Source organism: Bos taurus, chromosome 6 (assembly GCF_002263795.3).
Source record: "Bos taurus isolate L1 Dominette 01449 registration number 42190680 breed Hereford chromosome 6, ARS-UCD2.0, whole genome shotgun sequence".
NCBI classification, from domain to species: Eukaryota; Metazoa; Chordata; class Mammalia; order Artiodactyla; family Bovidae; genus Bos; species Bos taurus.
The window spans coordinates 61,361,499-61,383,310 of record NC_037333.1 but is presented as its reverse complement, the minus strand read 5'-3'; the positions used below and the strand labels follow the sequence as shown (position 1 = coordinate 61,383,310).

General features: G+C 40.2%; 1 protein-coding gene across 9 annotated transcripts in view; it reads left to right on the top strand.

Moving 5' to 3' along the window:
- Window positions 1-21,812, top strand: part of ATP8A1 (ATPase phospholipid transporting 8A1) — a 238,136-nt gene that overhangs the window by 94,855 nt on the left and 121,469 nt on the right. For all 9 annotated transcript variants that reach the window (XM_024993042.2, XM_024993040.2, XM_024993038.2 and 6 more), the window contains 6 exon segments: window positions 2,561-2,666; window positions 5,160-5,242; window positions 10,278-10,327; window positions 12,146-12,215; window positions 14,859-14,943; window positions 17,785-17,924. In XM_024993042.2, the coding sequence (XP_024848810.1) occupies window positions 2,561-2,666; window positions 5,160-5,242; window positions 10,278-10,327; window positions 12,146-12,215; window positions 14,859-14,943; window positions 17,785-17,924 (534 nt within the window).

Genomic DNA, 21,812 nt, shown 5'->3' with positions numbered 1-21,812 from the left:
CTTCAGAATATCTATAGAAATTAATTACTTGCTCAAAATTATAGGCCAGTGCTAAATCTATACAGTAAGAACTTTAGACATCTGCCACCCAATGTGAGTATTCCACTTATAAAGTTACTGATACTTATTAAATTCCACCTGATTAAATTCCACCTGATCAAATGATATGATCTCTGAAGTTTAAGGGCTTCCCAAGTGGCACTAGGGGTAAAGAATCTGCCTGCCAATGCAGGAGACATAAGAGACTTGAGTTCAATCCCTGGGTCGGAAAGATGCCCTGGAGGAAAAAATGACACTCTCCAGTGTTCCTGCCTGGAAAATTCCATGGGCAGAGGAGCTGGAGGGCTGCAGTTCCATGGGCCTATAGAGTCAGATGCAGCTGAGTGCACCTAGGTTTAAATCCCCAACTTTTTCTCACAATCACTTCAAGCTCAGTGCATCAAAACTTGAAGTCATGCTCATCACCCCAAAACTAGTCCCTACCTGGCACTGGTGGACGTGCCACCTATGCCCCTGGGCGGGGCCCTAGCAGCGCATTCGTGTGGATATTTCTGCTTTCAACAGAACATGAGCTTCAAGATCCACAAAATCTAGACCTAGACCCACCTCTTCCTTCTTGTGTTCTCAGGTTCAGTAAGTTACACAATCAACTATCTTATAACTCCGTCTAGGAACTTAGGGTTGCTTTGTTATGTCTCTTCTCTCCATCTCCAGATCTGTAATGAATCACTAAGCCCTTGTCAATACAACTTTCTTGTGTGTATGTGTACACGTGCATGCGCTCAGTCGCACAGTTGTTGCCAACTCTTTGCGACCCCATGGACTATAGCCTGTCTGGCTCCTCTGTCCATGGGATTTCCCAGGCAAGAACACTGCAGTGGGTTGCTGTTTCCTCCTCCAGGGGATCGTCCCCATCCAGGATCAAAGCTGCATCTCCTGCACCTCCTGAATTGACAGGCAGATTCTTTACCACTGCACCACTGGGAAGCCCATGACTTTCTAGAACATGTCCTAAATGTCTTCTTCACCTCATTCTCACTTTCTCTACCCCAGTCAAGACTACCAGCATCCTCCAGGTAAACTGCCACAACAGCCTCATAACCCTTCTCCTGGTTTCCATTTTCACCCCTTCCCATCCTTGTTGCACATGGCAGCTAGAATGATGCCAGTGGAAATCAAGTCCCAACACACCCCTGTTGAAAACCACTCTCTGGCTTCCCTCTCAACTTACAAAGTTGTGTGATCCAACCTCTGCCTAAGTCACCAGCCTCACTTGGACCTACCCTCCCTTTCTTTCTCCTCAGTGTATACTGGCTTTCTTTTATTTTCTCATACATGCTTCATTCTTTCCTCCTTTAGGACCTTTTCAGTCATGTGTTATTCCTGCTTGATGGAAAACTGTGCTTAGTACTTCATGAGGCTAAAACTTGATCAGCTTAAAGATCACATTGTCTTGAGAACAACCACAAACTGACCCAAATCATATTGTATGATTTTCATACATTTTATCCTTTGTAACCTACTTCACAGTATAAATAAATGATATGAAATTTGCTCAGTCGTGTCCAACTCTTGGCGACACCCCATGGACTATACAGTCTATGGAATTCTCCAGGCCAGAATACTGGAGTGGGTAGCTGTTCCCTTCTCCAGGGGACCTTCCCAATCCAGGGATCAAACCCAGGTCTTTTGCATTGCAGGCAGGTTCTTTACCAGCTGAGCCACAAGGAAAGCCCCTAAATAAATGATACTTGTGTACTGTTTATCTATGTTCTCTTTTCCCCACAGGTCAAAGCATCAGGGACCTTGTCTGATTTGTCTGCTGTTCTAGCCTGAACACCAGTTTGTTTGTTTTTTTTTTCAAATAATGTTTTGATGTACCTTTCCAGTCATTTTAGTTTTTTGTTCCAAGATCATGGAGGAATTTTTTTCCTTTATTAATTCGAGTGACACTTTTCTTCATCAGAAACCAGAAAAGATGTTTAATTTCGAAAATCTGGTTGCTATTCTCTTATAAACTCAAAAACTCCTTGCAGAAAGGATCCTGTCTTCCTCAGGCCATAACTACACAGGACTTGCTCAGTCAACCCTTTTTTATTTAGTAGGACACTAGTCAGGTTATGGTTGTTGTTTTTGGAAAGAGAGGCCAAAGCATTGTAGAGGAATCCTCTGCCATCATCACTGCGACCCAAAGTAGTGGAACCACAGTAAGATTAGATGCCTAAGATTTAGATCTGATCAGAAATTAGAACCAGGTAAATGAACATTTTAGAATTCCTCTCTTGTCCTCTAATAACAGGATTCAACTATATCTGCCTTTTTCACTGTGCTGTTTCTATTCAACAAGACAAGGTGGCCTTATATAAATGTTTAGAAAAGGAATGAAGAGGTTGCAAAAATGAAGGATTTTAGTAAAAAATATTTTCTCTTCATAGTGTTGATTTCTTGACTTTCACTCTCAATATTTAACAGTTGCACTCAATATACATGAAGTAATACTGCTATCATTGTGTCATATGGTTAAATGGAAGGGGCTAAATGGTGTGTTTATTTCTTACAGCCCACTGCACCAATAATATGTGAATTTCTTACAATGATGGCCGTGTGTCACACGGCAGTACCAGAGCGGGAAGGTGATAAGATTATTTACCAGGCAGCATCTCCAGGTACAAATGAAGCAATTGTGATGTATTTCTTGGTTGAAAATTGTTCTGAAATATGAGGTTGTTCAGAATTTAATTTGAAGAAGTAAAACAACCAGGTCACTTTAGTTTTAGAATAAAAATGTTATTTACTAATTAGAAACATTGGCTTTCAAAATTATACATATATGTACATATTTTAAAATCTATAACTGTAATATTTGTTATATAACATGTTACATGGAAATTTGAATAACAAAATACATACAAGTTAGAAAAAATGGTACTCTAAGTGCATAGTAAGTTTTCCCTTCTTTATTAAGAAAAAACTATTGGCCATAAACTGCTTTTTCACATAAGCTGGCAGAAAAAGGAAGAACTGTTTACCTGAATGGTGTTGATTTTAGAATACCAACTTTTCTTCTTTTGGAAATGATAATCAAGGAGTTCGCTGTGTATTTACTTGAATGAGAAGAGCTTTACACTTAGAGAAGAGACTCCATACTTAGGCTTATTTTCAGTGTAAAATTGGGTAAATAGCCAATTTGATGACTAAGATTTTAGAAAAGAAGGAACACACTTTAGGGAACTTTTTATGTTTCCTTTAAAAAAAAAAAACTTTTTATTTTGTATTGGAGTATAGTCAATTAGGAGAAGTCAATGGCACCCCACTCCAGTACTCTTGCCTGGAAAATCCCATGGACGGAGGAGCCTGGAAGGCTGCAGTCCATGGGGTCGCTGAGGGTCGGACACGACTGAGCGACTTCACTTTCACTTTTCACTTTCATACATCGGAGAAGGAAATGGCAACCCACTCCAGTGTTCCTGCCTGGAGAATCCCAGGGACGGGGGAGCCTGGTGGGCTGCCATCTCTGGGGCCGCACAGTCGGACACGACTGAAGTGACTTAGCAGTAGCAGCAGCATAGTTAATTAATAATGTTGTGATAGTTTCAGGTGGACAGCAGAAGGACTCAGCCATACATATACATGTGTCCATTCTCCCCCAAACTCTCCTCCCATCCAGCTGCCACATAACTTTGAGCAGAGTTCCATGTGCTATGATACAGTAGGTCCCTGTTGGTTATCGTTTTTAACACAGCAGTGTGTACAGACCAGTTGCAAACTTCCTAACTATCCCCTCCCCCGTGTTTTAAACTGTACTACAAACCAGCACCTGCAACCTTGTAGAATATACCAGATTCCTAAAAACCATAAGATACACTCTCTATCATTAAGACAGACACTGTATGGATGTTTTATCTCACACCCTTCCCCCTAAAACAAAAAAGTTCTGATATAACATGGTGATAAGAGTGAATAATATGTAATACAATGAAACATCAATTCATTTGAAGTGAAGTCGCTCAGTCGTATCCGACTCTTTGTGGCCCCATGGACTGTAGCCCACCAGGCTCCTCTGTCCATGGGATTTTCCAGACAAGAGTACTGGAGGGTTGCCATTTCCTTCTCCAGGGGATCTTCCCAACCCAGGGCTCAAACCTGGGTCTCCCGCATTGTAGGCAGACGCTTTACCATCTGACCCCTCAATATTCGTAGTGTTATTAATAGTTTTCCTACATTCAGCATTTTAGGAGGAAAAGGATAAAACTTAAGAAGGTACTTTTGTGCCACTCGTTTTTTTCCAATTTAATTAAGAAATAATTGATATACATCACTGTATCCCTAGTATTTATTTATGTTATAATGGAAATTTGTACCTTTTGATCACCTTTCTCCACTTCCCCTTCACCAACCTTCCACCTCTGATAACCACATCTGATCTCTTTTTACATGAGTTTGAGGTGGGTGCGTTTCTCTTCTCTTTTTTCTTTAGATTCCACATATAAGTGAGATCATACAGTATTTTTCTTTGTCTGTCTGACTTATTTCTCTTAGCATGATGCCTTCTATCCATGTTGTTGCTGTTATGGGGTTTCCTCATTTGTACACATCATTTATTTTAAGAAAAGTTTTGTGGAGAATATGCTGGACCAAGACATACTTTGAAGTTATCCTTTTTAGGTCTGTTTGGCTAACAGTGAGACTTAGCCCTCAAGAATATGCCTCTGGGGTCTATACATGTCTCAGATTCTGAAGATCATTCTATTCAAACCCTGGGCATTGTCATATGATTTTAAAAGAAATGGATTTCAAAAACAGGAGTCAGAATAAAAAGAACTTTAATTCATTTTAAAATTAAGCAGACTATTGTATTGCAGTCTTACTCTCATATTTTGGGATATCTTACTCTAAGACGATAAAGCATTTGCTTACAATGCAGGAGACCCAGGTTCAATCCCTGGGTCAGGAAGATCTCCTGGGAAAGGAAATGGCACCCCACTCCAGTATTCTTGCCTGGAAAATCCCATGGATGGAAGAGCCTAGTAGGCTACAGTCCATGGGGTCGCAAAGAGTCGGACACGACTGAGCGACTTCACTTTCACTTTTCTTTCACTCTCATATTTGGGATAAGTTTTTTCACCATGTATTTGCTTTCTTCTGTTTGCCTAAAACAGATGAGGGAGCCTTGGTCAGAGCAGCCAAGCAGTTGAATTTTGTTTTCACTGGAAGAACGCCTGACTCAGTGATTATAGATTCAGTAAGTTATTTAATTCTCTTTTTTATCAAAGCAATGCGCATGCAAGCTTCAAAGATAAAATAATACCAAAAAGCTCACAATAAAAACAGAGGTTCCCTACTCTAGTTCTCCTCTCCAGAAGCAACAACTTTTCTATTCTTTTAGCTGTTTCTTCAGACATTTATACATCCTTTTTTAATGTGTTGATGAATGAAATATATTTCAATTCTTCAATTTTAGACATATCTACTGACTTTCTATTCAGTTATATTAAATGAGGGATTATTTCTCTTGACTCACCATCCCTTTCCAGTAGTAGTATAATTATATTACAATGCTTGATTAAACAAGTATTTGGACCCAGATGTTGTATGGGCAAAAGATTGGAACAAACATTTCACAAAAGAAGATATACAGATGGCCAGTGCACACATGAAAACACATCATTAATCATCAGGGAAATGCAAATTAAAGTCTCAGTGAGACACTGCAACATACCCACCAAGAAAAGTAAAATTAAAAACATTAATGGAAGCAACCTAGATGTCCATCAGCAGATGAATGGATAAGAAAGCTGTGATACATATACACAATGGAGTATTACTCAGCCATTAAAAAGAATACATTTGAATCAGTTCTAATGAGGTGGATGAAACTGGAGCCTATTATACAGAGTGAAGTGAGCCAGAAAGGAAAACACCAATACAGTATACTAACGCATATATGTGGAATTTAGAAAGATGGTAACTATAACCCTGTATGCGAGACAGCAAAAGAGACACAGATGTATAGAACAGTCTTTTGGACTCTGTGGGAGAGGGAGAGGGTGGGATGATTTGGGAGAATGGCATTGAAACATGTATAATATCATATAAGAAACGAATTGCCAGTCCAGGTTCGGCGTAAGATACAGGATGCTTGGGGCTGGTGCACTAGGACGACCCAGAGGGATGGTATGGGGAGGGAGGTGGGAGGGGGGTTCAGGATTGGGAACACGTGTACACCCGTGGCAGATTCATGTTGATGTATGGCAAAACCAATACAATATTGTAAAGTAATTAGCCTCCAATTAAAATAAATAGATTTATATTTTTTAAAAAAATTTATGACAGCACCTAATGTGCAGAGCAAGGGGCTCACCTATATGTTGCGGGTAGATGTGTAAGATGGTACAGCCCCTTTGGAAAACCATTTAGAATTTTCCAGCACAGGTAAACATGTGCCTGATGCAGCAGTTGTACTTATACTTCCCCAGAAGAAGTAAAGCATGTGTCTACAAAGAGGTGTTTCATGGTATGTTCATAGCAGCTGTATTCACAGTAGCCAAAAGCTAGAAACAAACTAAATGTCCATCACTAGGAGGATGGATTGACAAATTGTGATACACAGTGGAAGAGCTGAACAGTAAAAAAAGAGTAAAATGATTGATTCATTACCAGCATTGATAAGTCTTAGGAACAGGCTGAGAAAAAGGAAAAAAAGCCAGACACAGAGAGCTGCATACTCTGCATTTATGTCGAGGTTGAGATCAGAAAAAAGTGACTTATGGTCTTAGAATTCAGAGCAGTGGTTATCTCAACAGGTGGGAGATTGGAAAGGGGGGCAAAGGAATTTATAAGACAGTGGAAATTTTCTGTGTCTTGATTGGGGTGGTGGTTACACCAAGTATACCTTTATCAAACTATAGAATTTTCATTGAACTACATATTTAAGATCTGTGTACAGTATTGTATATAAATTATATCTCATTAAGCATTTTTATTTAGTGTTTATGTTATTATGCCTGTATTGATATTCCTAGCAAAACATTGTTTTATTCAGCATTTATTTTCTTTGTTTTTAATTTTGTGTTTTCAGATACAAAATTATCTCCTGAAAATAATCTTTTTCTTTAATTCTTAAAAATAAATCTCTTATGTTTTTTCCAAGTGCAACATTTTCTTTCTACCTATTACTAATTGTTCTAATTGTTTCATAACTTCTTAGTGTACTTTTATCAGTGCAGTTACACCAGATAATCTGGCCAGTGGGCAGTTGCAGTCTTTCCCTTGAGACCCCACCCCGCCCCTGTTCTCCTTACTCCGGGCCAGTTTTGCTCAGAGGTCAGCTTCTATGGCACTTGGAATTCCTTTTGATTGTCTCCTGTTTTGGACTTGCTATTTCCCGTAAGTCAAAATTTCTTTCTTAGAACCTGACATTGGTAGAACATGTTTTCTGTCCGTTTCATCCTGTTGAAAAGGTGTTACAGAAGCAGAAGTCAGAGTAGTGACAGCCCTAACAAGCCCAGCTCCTGACTCAGGGCTCCACGCTGCCGTGGTGCACAGCTCAGTCTCACTCATGGTTCTCAAGAGGAAGTGCTTTCCTGTCTCCCTGCGGACTTGCCTTAACTCTCTCCTGTGTTAGATCTTCTGTTTCTGAATCCCATGTCTTCCTTGTTCTTGGCCTATGCTTGTTTTTGTGGACAACTTTCTTTATTGGCTTCTTGAGAAAAGGCACATGGGAAATTACTTGTTGTTTAGCCCTTTTAAGTGTAAACATTTTTATCTGACCTTTATACTTAATTGGTGGTCCTGCTGAATAGAGAATTCCAGGGTGGGAATCAGTTTCCTGAGGAATTTTTATTGCCTGGCTTCCTGTATGCCTAACTGAGAAGTCAGAAGCCACTGTGACTCTAGTTTTTGTGACTTGCCCACTGCCTCCCTCAAGAAGTTTGTGAGATCTTCTTTATCCCAAGAATTCTGAAATTTGACAACCATATACCGTAGTGAGAATATGTTAACTCACTGTCCTGAGCACTGAGTGGACACTTTTCCATTTGGAATTCTACATCCTTCCATTCTGGAAATTTGTCTTGAATGAGTCTGTTCATTTTTCTTCCACTTTTTTCTCTGCTCTCTCTTTTTAGAATTCCTGAGCACATCTTGTAACTTTTCTGTCCTGCTTTTCGTGTTTTTGCCTTCTTGTTCTACTTTTTGGAAGTTTTCCTCTCTTTTATCTTCTTAGACTTCAATTGATTTTCTTTTTGTTTCTGATATTACATGTTTTAGCTTCCAGAAGCTTTTATTGTTTTCTCAATATTAATTTTTTAAAGAGTATCCTGTTTTTCCTTCATAGGTGTTGTATTAATGTTACTTCTCTGAGAGGAATAATGATTTTTTTTATGTTTTCTTTTTTTTTTAATTACAAACAGTTTAAATAAGCATATCATTTTACTGGAACATAAAATGGTATTAAGCTGTCATTATAGTTGTTTTGATTATTGCACTGGGAGAAGCATACTTCACCAAAAATTAAACATCAACTTTCACATTTCCTTTCTGGAGTTTCTCATTCTCTACTTAGGAGAAAAGAAGAGCATTTAATTACTGCACCACTTGCATATGAGATGCGTAATAGGCTATGCAAGATCTTTGATGAGAGCTGCAATATGCAGAGAAATAAGGCCAGTCTCCTTCTATGCCACCAAAGAGCATCACAGGATGTGAATCTTAATCACAGAAGCATGACCATTGTTACAGGCAGCTTTTTGTCTCAGACATTATCTTTGTTTTTTCACGGGTCCCATTAACAAGCATATACTGGTGGATCTAGCAATATTTCCAAGGGTGTAAAACACTGCAGAAGGTTTTATGCCTCCAGGAATCCACACCCATCCAGTTCCAATGATCCAACAGAAAATGCCCCACAGAAAGCATATGACAAACCACCTAATCCTGGTGTGGAAATGGAGGAAAGAGGCATCCAGGACCTGTCCACCAGCCCTTTGTGCCCATCAGGAAGCCTGTTTTCTTTTGGAATTCTCTTTCTTCCAAACTGCTCTTATCTGTTTGTTTTGGGTATCTGTGATCCATGATAATAGCTGTCCTTGGATATCTGTTCATCTTTGGTTTTCTCACGGTTAAGGGTAAAGAATTTACAAGTTGATATGGCAGTTCTCGGAGAAAGCAATGACACCCCACTCCAGTACTCTTGCCTGGAAAATCCCATGGATGGAGGAGCCTGGTAGGCTATAGTCCATGGGGTCGCTAAAAGTTGGACACGACTGAGCAACTTCCCTTTCACTTTTCACTTTCATGCATTGGAGAAGGAAATGGCAACCCACTCCAGTGTTCTTGCCTGGAGAATCCCAGGGACAGGGGAGCCTGGTGGGCTTCTGTCTATGGGGTCGCACAGAGTCGGACACGACTGAAGCGACTTAGCAGCAGTATGGCAGTTCTGAGTATAAGAGGGTATTTGTCAACATTGGGCTTCACTGTGGGGTGGTCTGGTGGGATTCATTTGGGAAATCATGGTTATCTGTACCTTTAGGACTCAACCCGGGTTTATAGATTCCCGAGAGAACAGTCTTCCACCCTTCTGCCAGGAAATATCTGGTTGCCAGAATGTAGGGGGCCAAGTGAGTTGTGGGGTATTGGGGCCTAGCCTTTAGTACAAATACAATAACAATACTATAGCTTCAGGTGCCAACTTCTAGACAAAAGAAACTTTATGGAGCAAAGCCTCTGGTCTTCTGCCAGTATGCAGGAAAAGCCAGTGCCCAGAACAGCAGCTTTTTCCCTAGTCCCCCCATTTAGGGTGCTCCTTTACCTTCCGGTTCTAGAACTCCCTGTTATTCCTCTTCCCTAGGCCTTTTAGGGATTATCCAACACAGGTCAGGCTGGTTCTCACCTTTCCTCCGTAACCACTGTGTATATAATAGCATTTGCTACTTCTTGCAATCTGCTAAGTAAGCATATCTCACTTATCTGTTTTCTAGCTTCCAAATTTTTAATGCCATTGTCTCTTCTCATATTTTCCTGCCATTGTGAGTTTTTCTTTTTAATTTTTTTTTTTTTTGTAGTTTTGGTGGGGCTTTGGGAAGAATGAAAAGTAATTGCGTTTGTTCAATCTTCCATCTGAACCTGAAAAATTAATAAGTTCAATTAAGGATGATGTATTTCAGAAAGGACAATTTGTGTTGACATTTTTTACATTAAAACTTCATAACTGGAGTTTATTTCCAAAAAGCCAAAGCTACTTCTTACTGTATGTAATCATATTTTCCTTTTCTTCATAGCTGGGGCAGGAAGAAAGATATGAATTGCTCAATGTCTTGGAGTTCACCAGGTAAAACATCTGCTCTGTGGTTTGTGTATGTGATATGTTTCCCTCCATTTAAAGTTTTTCCCTTTTAAATAAGAAGAAAGTGTGCTTTATTTTATTTAAATAAATTTATTTAGACCAAATATTAAAATTTTCAATACAATTTTTAATTGTCATTTGTAAGAAAATCATAAATTGTTCTCTTCAGAGTCTTGTAAGGCATGTCTTCTGGAGGCAGTGTAATAATATTTCTGAACATAACAATCTGCATCACAACTGTAGGGTAGAGGCCCGGGTAGTGATCTGAAAACATTATACTTAGGGGCACCAAGATTTATGCAGAATTAAAATGAATCAGAGTCAGGAACTTGCCATTCTAATTATGTGCTCATTATAACATCTAATTGTCATAGGGATTTCAGAAACTCATATTCATCTCTCTGTTAGGTATAAAACTAGTTTCCATATAGTAGGAATAGAGACAGAAGGATGGTCCACAGTGGATAAACGTGCAGCTGTTCATGGTCAAATGAATAGAAATTTCTTGTTGGAAGCTTCCATCCAAGTGATTGCAAAAATCCTGCATCTGGAGCGACAGGGGCATATTGGAGACTCGAGGAATGGAGAGACCATAAGAGAATGCTCATAGTCCTGTGAGGAGATGCGAGCAGGGTTATTAGAGAAATGTAGGTGACGAGGCAGTGTGGAGCACTCTGTGACCCTGGGACCAAGTGTTTACTAAGCTGTGACAGGGCAGCTTTTCTCCAGCAGTGTCCACTCACTCTGCTGGACCACAGAAGGCATTCCTGTTCACCCATGATGTGGGAGTTTTGTCAGGAGAAGAAAAGAGCAAGGACGTTGATGAACCAGGGACCAGGCCGTCAAAGCTGGATTAAGAGAAACATGAATCGGGAGGGGCGAGGTAGACTACAGAGATGTTGCAGAGGGGCCCAATCAAGTGTGGTCCTAAAGCAGGAATGATCAGAGACACTAATGCAGTGGAAGTACTAGGTGGAGAAAGAGAGGACTAAACAGTCCAAGATATTTCTAAAGGCAACTACGCTATATCTAACTACTGTATTGGATTCGTCTCAGTTTTTTAGCTGCAGAACGTTATAAGGTAGCATGAATAGGCGCTGACACTGGAGAAGTCTTTTTTACCCCTTATTTCTGGAGAGAATGCTTATGCATACTTGATTCCAAGTGAGGCTTATCCCGTGCAATGCCATACGTGTTTATTCTATTCATTGTTAAATTGTAGCCTCTTTGCTAATCCATTGAAAGATGTGTATGTTTGACTAAGAACTTTTATCAGTCTGTATCGCCAACACAATGTTAAGCTGTTTGTGCTCATTAACTAGAGTTTGTAATATGAATTAGGTTTTTTACATGATGCCAGTGGTTTGCTAGTAATTAAAAAATGATAGTTGTGAAGGCTTAAGTAAGTTTTTAAAGTGCTAGTATATGCCTTTTGATTGGGTGTATACTTAAAATTGATTATCATTTCTCGTTTTAATAATTCATCATAAAAGGTTCTGGCTCATCAGAACTCTCCTCTCTCTGCCCTGGTGGGTATTAACTCTTGCAGGTTTCTTGGAAGCTACTTGGTAAATTATTCCTTTAGGGCAGCAGATGGTACCCGCATATCTTGAAAAACATAATGTGACTTTCAAAGGCACTCAGCTACACACTCAGGCGATGGTTTGTGTATGTGGAGGGATCAGCCTCATAATTTGGTCAAATTTATTTTTTCATTGTGAGCAATAAAATATGTGAGACAGGACAAACATATAGATGCATCTTCTCACTATGATGACACATTGTGGAAAACCTTTCTTTCAGCGCTAGAAAAAGAATGTCAGTGATCGTTCGCACTCCATCCGGGAAGTTACGACTTTACTGCAAAGGAGCCGTAAGTTTGTATTTTTGTCTTTTATGATTTTGATTTATGATGGTTTATAATGTATATGTTAAACATTCTGCTATGGAAATGTAACACAGATGTTTAGCCTGAAGTTGCTGACATCCACTTTTGGAGGTGTTTTATAGTAATAGTGTTCAGCCTCTTCTGGTGAAACTCAGAATTCCTTCTGGGTAAATCTGGCGCTTTGAAAAAGTTTGGCCGAGGTTATTTATATAATTCAGTTTTTGAGGTTTGTATATTATAAACACTTTAGAAGAAAATAATACATAAAATATTTTAAAATTAAATTAGAAATGTAGCAAACTATACCGATTTGAATCTGATTTTTTTAAAGGCAATAGAAATGGGGGAAATGGATTACAGTTATTGCTATAATTTCTTCATGTGGTTGATTACCATTTGTATTGTATTTGCATTGTTTTAATTATAACAGCCTTTCTAACTATTGGTTGGCTTTTGTATTTGGCAGGTTTTATTGACAGGGCAGTAATTTGTCATTCTAACCGAATTTCCCTAGTTAAAATATGTTTATGCTCATGGAAAAAAAAGAAATCTACTCTCCAGGGCCTTTTTTTATTCTTGAAATGAGTTAATATTTCCCTTCAGATTTATCCTTTCCATGTACATAGTATATACTTGGAGTAATCAGGTAACTTACAAACTTGGAACTTTCCAATTTCGAATATAATCAACAGTCTTGCTTTCTCACGTGGAACTTGGGAGATGAACTTGTTAAAAAGCCCAAGCTTATTATTTAAATTCCTGTCGAGAATGTTTTTCAATACCTTGGTTTTAATGCATTGGAACATAATTTTTTAATGCCTTGGTTTTAAAAGACTGGGGAGAGAATAATTTCATGACGTCTTATGAATTTAGTTTGAGTTTCTTTGGTTGTTGAACAAGCAGGTAAACAATTGTAGGGTGAACTCGCTCCAGGTGAAATCATTCAGATAAACTGTTCTGACAGAGGATGTTAGGGCTCAACATGATAAAAAATTACAGTTATTTTTAATCAAAAAGAAATTTGAGGGAGGGGAGAATGGGTTACATGTAAGATAAATTAGAAATCATAAATACATTTAGAAATCATAAATACGTAAATACATTAAGTACATTAGAAATCATAAACACAATTAGAAATGATAAATACATTTCATCAATCAATGGTAGAAGCTCTAGCAGCCTGTCCATCAGGTCGCAAAGAGTCAGACATGACTGAGAGACTAACACATTACCGTTTATGCAGAAGGCCGCATTCTGCCCCCTGCTCTCCTTGATACTGTAGAGAAAGTAGAAAATTCCCCTAGTCTGACCACAATTTCTTCCACTAGAATGCTTAATTACCTTGAGAGTTTAATCTCCCTAGCCTTATTTATTACTCATCACTTTTGTTTTCATGATTTTAATTTTTTAGTATTTTCTTAGTGTTAAAATGGCCTATTTTAATTTCACTGAAAATGTCACTAACCTCTGGGAAAAAAATAGAGTTTGTAAGTTACACAGAACTCGCATTCTCAGAAAGGACCCATGAGGGGAAATTATCATTTCCTTTTGCTTTGCCCGCTTCCCATTTCACCACTGAGAAATGAAAAGAAATTCATAATTGGAGCCTGGAATATTGCATCTGTTCTGAGGTCACTAAGTTCTGTTTCTCTCAAGGGTTCTAAATCATACCTCACTAGTCTGCTTCCAACTCAGCCCTGAGACTCGAGACCCCAAAATGGGTAATACCACTGAGAAAGTAATTGCAGGTAAATGATTTATTTTTTCCTGGTCTAATAAAACCATGAAGGCCAAATACTAAAATTCTTAAAACATTAAACCCAAGCTAAAGAATAACTAAAGGAACAATAGGCAATTTATAAAGGGGCAAAAATTAGAGACATGCAGTGATGCCTCAAGTTAAAGCTGAAAGGGACTTTAAAGATAATACAGTAATTTAATGTTACAGACTAAGTAAATTGAGTCTTAAAGCTAAGGTGACTCAATCAGAAATATTGAGCTGTAAGGCAATGCTCAGCTTGTCCAGTGTCCTCCCTGCCATAGCCACCAGCTTGCTCCATGCATTTAACATGTGTTTCTCAGAGTCTGTTCCTTTGTGGGCACCAACCTCATTCGACGCCCTAAGTCCTAAAAGGTTCAGTAGTTAGGTCTGGGCGTCTATCAGCCCACTCCGTTGGAGCCACTGTGCATTAGCATTTTGAAGGCCCTGAGGCAACCGCAGCAGGACACGCTCTTTAGCTTTGTTCTGACATTTCCCATGCTGTCTGAGTTCCGGACCATTCTTCCTCATAGCACGGATGAATGCTGAAGCCTTCTGCAAAATCTTTGGGGGGCAGTGAGGGGAGATCTAACAGCACATGACAGGTAAGTGACGTGCTGATAGAATATGAGATTTTGAACGTTGGAGTAACTGGATTTATTCAGAAAGGAAAAGATGAAAATACAGGACTAGACCATCTTTCTTAGTGTCACAGGAAAGCAGTATTATTAAGGAAAAATATTTTGTGCTTCAGCACTGATGCTAAATTGATTTTTTAAATACTCATTCACTGCTAATAATGTTGCCAACATCAACTTTAGTCAACTCAGAATGCTTTAAGTGTATCATACCTTCTGTTTGTTTTCCAGGACACTGTAATTTATGACCGACTGGCAGAAACTTCAAAATACAAAGAAATTACCCTAAAACATTTGGAGCAGTTTGCTACAGAAGGTGAGTATAATACAATAGTAAACATGACTCAAATAAAATGAAATCATGTATTACTACTATCTTATAGGATTATTCTTATTATTTTACTTGGAGATTCATAAAGTAAGATAACAATAAATGTTGATCATTTAGATCTTACTATATGCTGTTCCCAGCCATTATTTTTATTTTGCTCTCCTGTATTTATTAACATTTTGAAAGACTTTGTCCGCACATTTAAGGGGATGTAGAGCTTATAAATCTGTTTGCTTTTTAGAATGGATACCATTTACAGTTTGAATACTTTACATCTCCAGCAATGTAGAAGGAAAGAAACAAGAGTTAAAGAACTGGATAATCTGAGTAAGAAAGAGGAGAAGAAATAACTATAGTCTATAACTACTGAAATAGTTCTTCAGCGTTAACTCAGGACTTTTTATTAAGCCCCTACCACACGCCAGGCTCTATGTGAGGCCTGAGAATCCATGGTAAAGATAATAGTCCTGACGCTCTGTTTGTACCGAAATGTAGTCTAGGGAGATGATCTAGATGAGATGAAAGAGAGTGAGAGTCGTTAAGCATCAGGGTCAGTTACTACAGGAATTTGTAGAATCTTATCTCTAAACTTAACAAAAGTCACCAGTACTGTATCCGCATCTCCCATCTAAGTTTTCACTCTGGTCTGCTTCTGCCGGAACTGTGGCTGGTGGCACCAAGCCTGACCTCTGAGCCAAACCTTTTCCTCTCAATCCAAGCAGCAAGATGATAGGAATGTTTTTTAAAGCACTAGGCTTTGAAAAGCGGGGACATAATGAACCTTCTACCATTTCTCCTCCAAAAATGGAAGCGCATGGAGACCCACACATCTGTTGAGTTCAGATTCCATAAGGTACGACTTCCGAGGGGACGCCAGGTACAGCGTAAGCTGGCACATATAGCAGGTTCCTTTACTGAGGAAGGAGCGGGTTGGAGGAGCATCTTCCTTTTCTCTCGCTCTGATGTTAAGGATATTCTAGTTCCCAGACCGGTTCCAGCTGGCTTGGCCTCCACCGCCACCCCATTCTCACCCTGGGTAAGCAGCACTCGTATACCGTGGCTGCTGCTGCTGCTAAGTCGCTTCAGTCGTGTCCGACCCTGTGCGACCCCATGGACTGCAGCCCACCAGGCTCCCCCGTCCCTGGGATTCTCCAGGCAAGGACACTGGAGTGGGTTGCCATTTCCTTCTCCAATGCAGGAAAGTGAAAAGTGAAAGTGAAGTCGCTCAGTCATGTCCGACTCTTAGCGACCCCATAGACTGCAGTCTACCAGGCTCCTCCGTCCATGGGATTTTCTAGGCAAAAGTACTAGAGTGGGGTGCCATTGCCTTCTCCCATACCATGGCTACCCCAGAGTAAGTCTCCAGCTGGCGGGCTTCCCCCATAGCTCAGTCAGTAAAGAATGTGCCTGCAATGCAGGAGACTTGGCTTCAGTTCCTTGTTGGGAAGATCCCCTGGAGAAGGAAATGGCAACCCACTCCAGTGTTCTTGCTTGGAGAATCCCCATGGACAGAGGAGCCGGTGGGCTACAATCCATGGGGTCGCAAAGAGTCAGACACAACTGAGTGACTTTCACGTTTCCAGCCAAGTGTCCAGAGGAGAAACACATATCCCTAATATGGCCCAAAGAGTTAAGTTCTGTTTGCAGTGCTGTGGCAGCGACAGTGTACTCCTTTCTTGGAACATGGAGTCTTCCGGGCATTTCATGTCCCGTGTTCTTTGCTTTTTTTTTCTGACATGGTCCTGGCCGTATTTGATTTGACTTGAGATCACTAACACCTAATTATTCTGAGAGCTAAATGCCCTTGAGTGAGAACATTGTCTTCTTGGCAACCTAGTTAACTGCTTTTATCGTGGCTGGCAAATCTTCTGCTTCTTCGTTTTTCTAGTCTGTAAACTTTTTTCTGGTTCAGGATCACCTCCAAATGAGTTAGAAAACTGATGGACTCTGAGTACAGGAAGTAGGTCACTTCAGACATCAGCTGTGATTGTTTTCCCAGGTGTTGCTGATGGGTATTCTTTTCTTGTCACTGTCCCTCAATTTTTTAGACTCCTTATACTACAAATCCACTGTAATAAATATAGTTGGAGGAAGGTGGCTCTCCCAGTACACCCCACTGGGGTCCCTCTATTCCTTCCTTCATAAGCATCTATGAAGCCATTATTAATGAGCCGGCCACTGTGCTCAGCGCTGGAGTTACAGATGTGAAGAACTCCAGGACCCTGGAACTCCAGAAGCTTCAAGCTCATGTAGGAGATCACAGAAAAAACACGAAACATTGTCCTTCACACCACAGAAGTGTTGGGGTCTGGGTGAGACGAGAAGGCTTCAAAGAGATGATTTTCAGAACTGAGTCTTAAAGTAGATGCAAGGCAGGCCTTGGAGGGGGATTGGGGGAGAGTGGAATGGAGGGGAAAAAAAGATCAATTTGTGCAAAGACCCTACCATGGAAAGTGGACAGCAGAGAATGAGGTTGAAGGCAACTGATACATGGTGACTGAGCCAGACTTTAGGGTTTGAACTTCATCCTGGAGAATGATTAAAAGACTTCAAGCAAAGGAATAACCTTATCAGATTAGGATTTTAGAAAAGTTACTCGAGGCATGAAGGATGGATTGAAAGAGCTGGGGAATTAAAAGCCAGGTGCCCGTGGTAAAGGCCAGAGGACTGTTAATACACAATTGACGCTAAGGTTCCATCAAGCTTGAGTCAGACTTCAGCGTACGAATCAGTGTTTTTGAAATGTGATTTCGTTGAAAACAAATATGTCAGCTTTCTGAACAAAATCTTATCTGATGTTGCGGGGGGCATGCTCCCTTTTTTCAGGGTTAAGAACCTTGTGTTTTGCCGTGGCTGAGATTTCAGAGAGCGACTTTCAGGAGTGGCGAGCCGTCTATCACCGTGCCTCCACATCTGTGCAGAACAGGCTGCTCAAACTCGAAGAGAGCTACGAGTTAATCGAAAAGGTACAACTCTTCTGCTTGTGAGGAAAGTTTGATTTCCAGAAAACTCCAGCCTTGTTTCAAGGGGCCAATAAAATAAAAATCAAAATGTCTTGACACACCACTGTTGAATCTCCTCTGGTCTAAGCACTGACAACTCAGTTTTTTCCAAAAATTCTCTGGACTTACTTGGTATAGAATGTAGCTCTTTTCACAGTTTTGGATCAAATTGAGGTTGATCCAGTCTAGCAAGCTCCTTGGCAACATCTTCCATTGTGTCTTCATCACACGCCCTCTGCCCACACATAAACATGCATAAAAGCTGCATATAAGTGTGTGTAGATGCAGTGGGCTTCCCTGCCGGCTCAGACGGTAAAGAATCCACCTGCAATGCAGGACTCCCAGGTTCGATCCCTGTGTCAGGAAGATCCCCTGAAGGAAGGCATGGCAACCGACTCCAGTATTCCTGCCTGGAGAATCCCCATGGACAGAGGAGCTGGCGGGCTACAGTCCATGAGGTTGCAAAGACTGAGCAACTAAGCACAATATGTATAATACAAAATAATGTAATAAGTATACAGCACAATATGTATAATACAAAATAATGTAATAAGTATACAGCTGTGTTACTCCATAACCAATGATAAAGAATGTACAAGTGAACAATCCAGTGCTTATACCTGGCCTGTCGTTGTTCACTGAGATACATCCATCATTTGTACCACAACTATAAATATTCTTGCTTTACTGATAAAGAAACCAAGGCTATTCAGCCAAAAAGCCATGGATACACCATGATTGGTGCTTCATAAACAGCAAGAAATCTTGCTTCCCGAATTCAGAATAGCAAACAGTTTTAGGTTGTACTGACTGTGTGCCAGGTGCTATTTGGAGCACTTGAATCTACAACCTACTTAATTAAAAACCTACTTAATCTTCATAGCATTCCTTTGAGGTAGGTAGTGTTAACTATCGCAGCCGTATAAATGGAGAAATCAAGGCACCGGAGAGGTTAAGTGATTTGGAGGGCATTCCTCGGCACATAAGAATGTAAGTCAGAATTCTTACTCTGGCTCAAGTTCAGGCTCTTAAGTTTCCATTAAATAACTTGCTACTTACATAATTCCTTCAACTGTACTCCGGCTTGTAAGGCATAGACTGAGGCTCTGCCTGTTAGCCATAGTTGATCTCACCTTTGGGTGAGTCATGGCTGGCATGTTTTTTTTCTTCCTCTGTCAACGTGCTTCCTGGTCCTTCCTGTCTTGCGTAGTAGCCAGCACTATGGATGCGTCCCTGGACTCTCCCCACATGCCCGCTGTTCCGTGTAACCCCAGGACTGGAATGCTCCAGCTGGAGGTGGTGTCCTCTGCTATGTAGTTACCTGTGACTCTGGATACTGCCCTCCTGTCTCCTCAGTAGACTGAGATCCCCTAGAAGCTAGTTCGTTTGTCATTTCTCCCTTATATTTGAACTTATTTTGTATCGTCCTTATTCCTCAGAAGACTTGTGATGGAATGTATGAAACCTTGCAAGTTGATAAACCCCACCTCCACCACCAATTGTAGATGTGTACACACACCAGGAGACTTGTTATCAATCCACTTACTGAATTTCTCTCTTTCTTTTCTAATATTGTATATATCCTTACGTCTTTGGAATATCATATAGTGACATAAAATAATATTTTATGAGACCATGACCGTAATCTCTTTCATTGTCCCCAAAGTCACAAATTGTTTAAAAGCACTAATGGTATTACTGATTTTTAATCTTTGGCTTTTCTTACTCTTTGAGAGGGTTTCCCTGGTGGCTCAGACAGCAAGGAGTCTGCCTGCAGTGCAGGAGACTGGGGTTCTATCCCTGAGTTGGGAAGATTCCCGGGAGAAGGGAATGACAACGCACTCCAGTATTCTTGCCAGGAGAATTCTATGGACAGAGGAGCCTGGCCAGCCGGGTACAGTCCATTAGGTCGCACGACTGAGTGACACACACACACACATAATCTTTTGAGAAATTAAAAAAGATTACTCTGCTTGGAGATGATTCTTTTCCTCCTGTCTCCTTTCCTACACAGCCTGAATATAATGTAGTCTTTTCTCACGTGGCAATGATAGAATTAATATATAACAACTAACAATCAATATATTTTAAGTGGATTCCAACCATTAAATTTTGTTTCTACTTGAAATGCTCTGGAGCACATTCTGGAGTTGAATGTTTAATGTGACTAATGTTTTTACTGAGAATGTCCTAGAGTTTATAGATTCAGTTTTATAGGCTTAACAGTTGTGTGTGTGTTTAATAACTGTTATTAAATTTTGACTTCCCTCTTTTAACTAAAACAGATATTCAACCTTTCTTCCAGCAGATGGCGATCGTGAGTCACATTGAAATTTAAGCTGCCTGGGGAAATCCATTACATATATTCACATATTTTTAGTTTACAGATAACAGAAGTCTCTCTTAATACCTCTTACCTAAAATAAATTAAAAGAGAATTTATAGCTAATTCCTTTTTTACTTTGTGATGAGTCATGCTCTCTTAATTTTTATTGAAAAATCAGAAAGAGATTGGTTCAGCCAGCTTGTTCTGAATAAGGACTATATCCCCTGAAACTATAGTTTCTTTCAGTAATTAACTTAATTAACTTTCATTAGGTGATTGATAAATGCTAGATATCAGGGACGCCCAACCAAATAAGGAACATTCTGAGTGTCATGGTCTGAACTAATTCCTCCAGGAAATCCAGGAGTGACCCACAAGCTTTCAGGAAGGTGGTAGTTTTTTAAATCAGCCTCAGAAGATTATTTTACCCACTGAAGAAGAGCACAAGTCTTTTAGAAGAAAACGAATAGGAACAAGAACACAGAGGGGTCCCTGCAACTAAAAGCTTTTCTGAAAAAAATGATTTTCCCAACCCTGATCATTTGGGAACTGTAGGTAGTCAGGGTGCTAGCATGTCACCCTTTTGAGCTTCCATTCTTTATTAAAAGCAGCTGGGGTTAGTATTCAGTGGAAGCTGTGGGGAGCTCCTGTCACACGTGGTAATGAGGCAGGTTCCAACATAGCAGAGCAGATTCTTCTGCTGTGTCACTGACTGTAAATTTTTTTTTTTTTCCTGACTGTAAATTTAACTGCCATAGTCCTGAAAGTGAAAGTGTTCATTGCTCAGTTGTATGCGAATGTTTATGACCTCATGGACTGTAGCACACCAGGCTCCTCTGTCCTTGGAATGCTCCAGGCAAGAATACTCGGGTGGGTAGCCATTTCCTTCTCCAGGGGATCTTCCTGATCCAGGAATCGAAACTGGGTCTCCTGCATTGCCAGTAGAGTCTTTACCTTCTGAGCCACCACGGAAGCCTGAGTTTCATCCATTTGGGCTTCTTCCTTGGCTACTTTAAATGAGACTTGTTTATTATATAGTCTGTTTTTCTTGTGATCAGGATCTATTTTTTATATCGACCATAATATTGGACTTGAGCATGTGAGCTAGTGACTTTCAAATTATTTTCAAGTCTCTCTTTTTTTAAAGAGTAGAACCTCTTTCTCAAAGTAAATATTGCCTGAATATACTTCAGTTCAGTTCAGTCGCTCAGTCGTGTCCGACTCTTTGTGACCCCATGAATCGCAGCACACCAGGCCTCCTTGTCCATCACCAACTCCTGGAGTTCACTCAGACTCACATCCATCGAGTTAGTGATGCCATCCAGCCATCTCATCCTCTGTCATCCCCTTCTCCTCCTGCCCCCAATCCCTTCCAGCATCAGAGTCTTTTCCAATGAGTCAACTCTTCGCATGAGGTGGCCAGAGTACTGGAATTTCAGCTTTAGCATCATTCATTCCAAAGAAATCCCAGGGCTGATCTCCTTCAGAATGGACTGGTTGGATCTCCTTGCAGTCTAAGACACTCA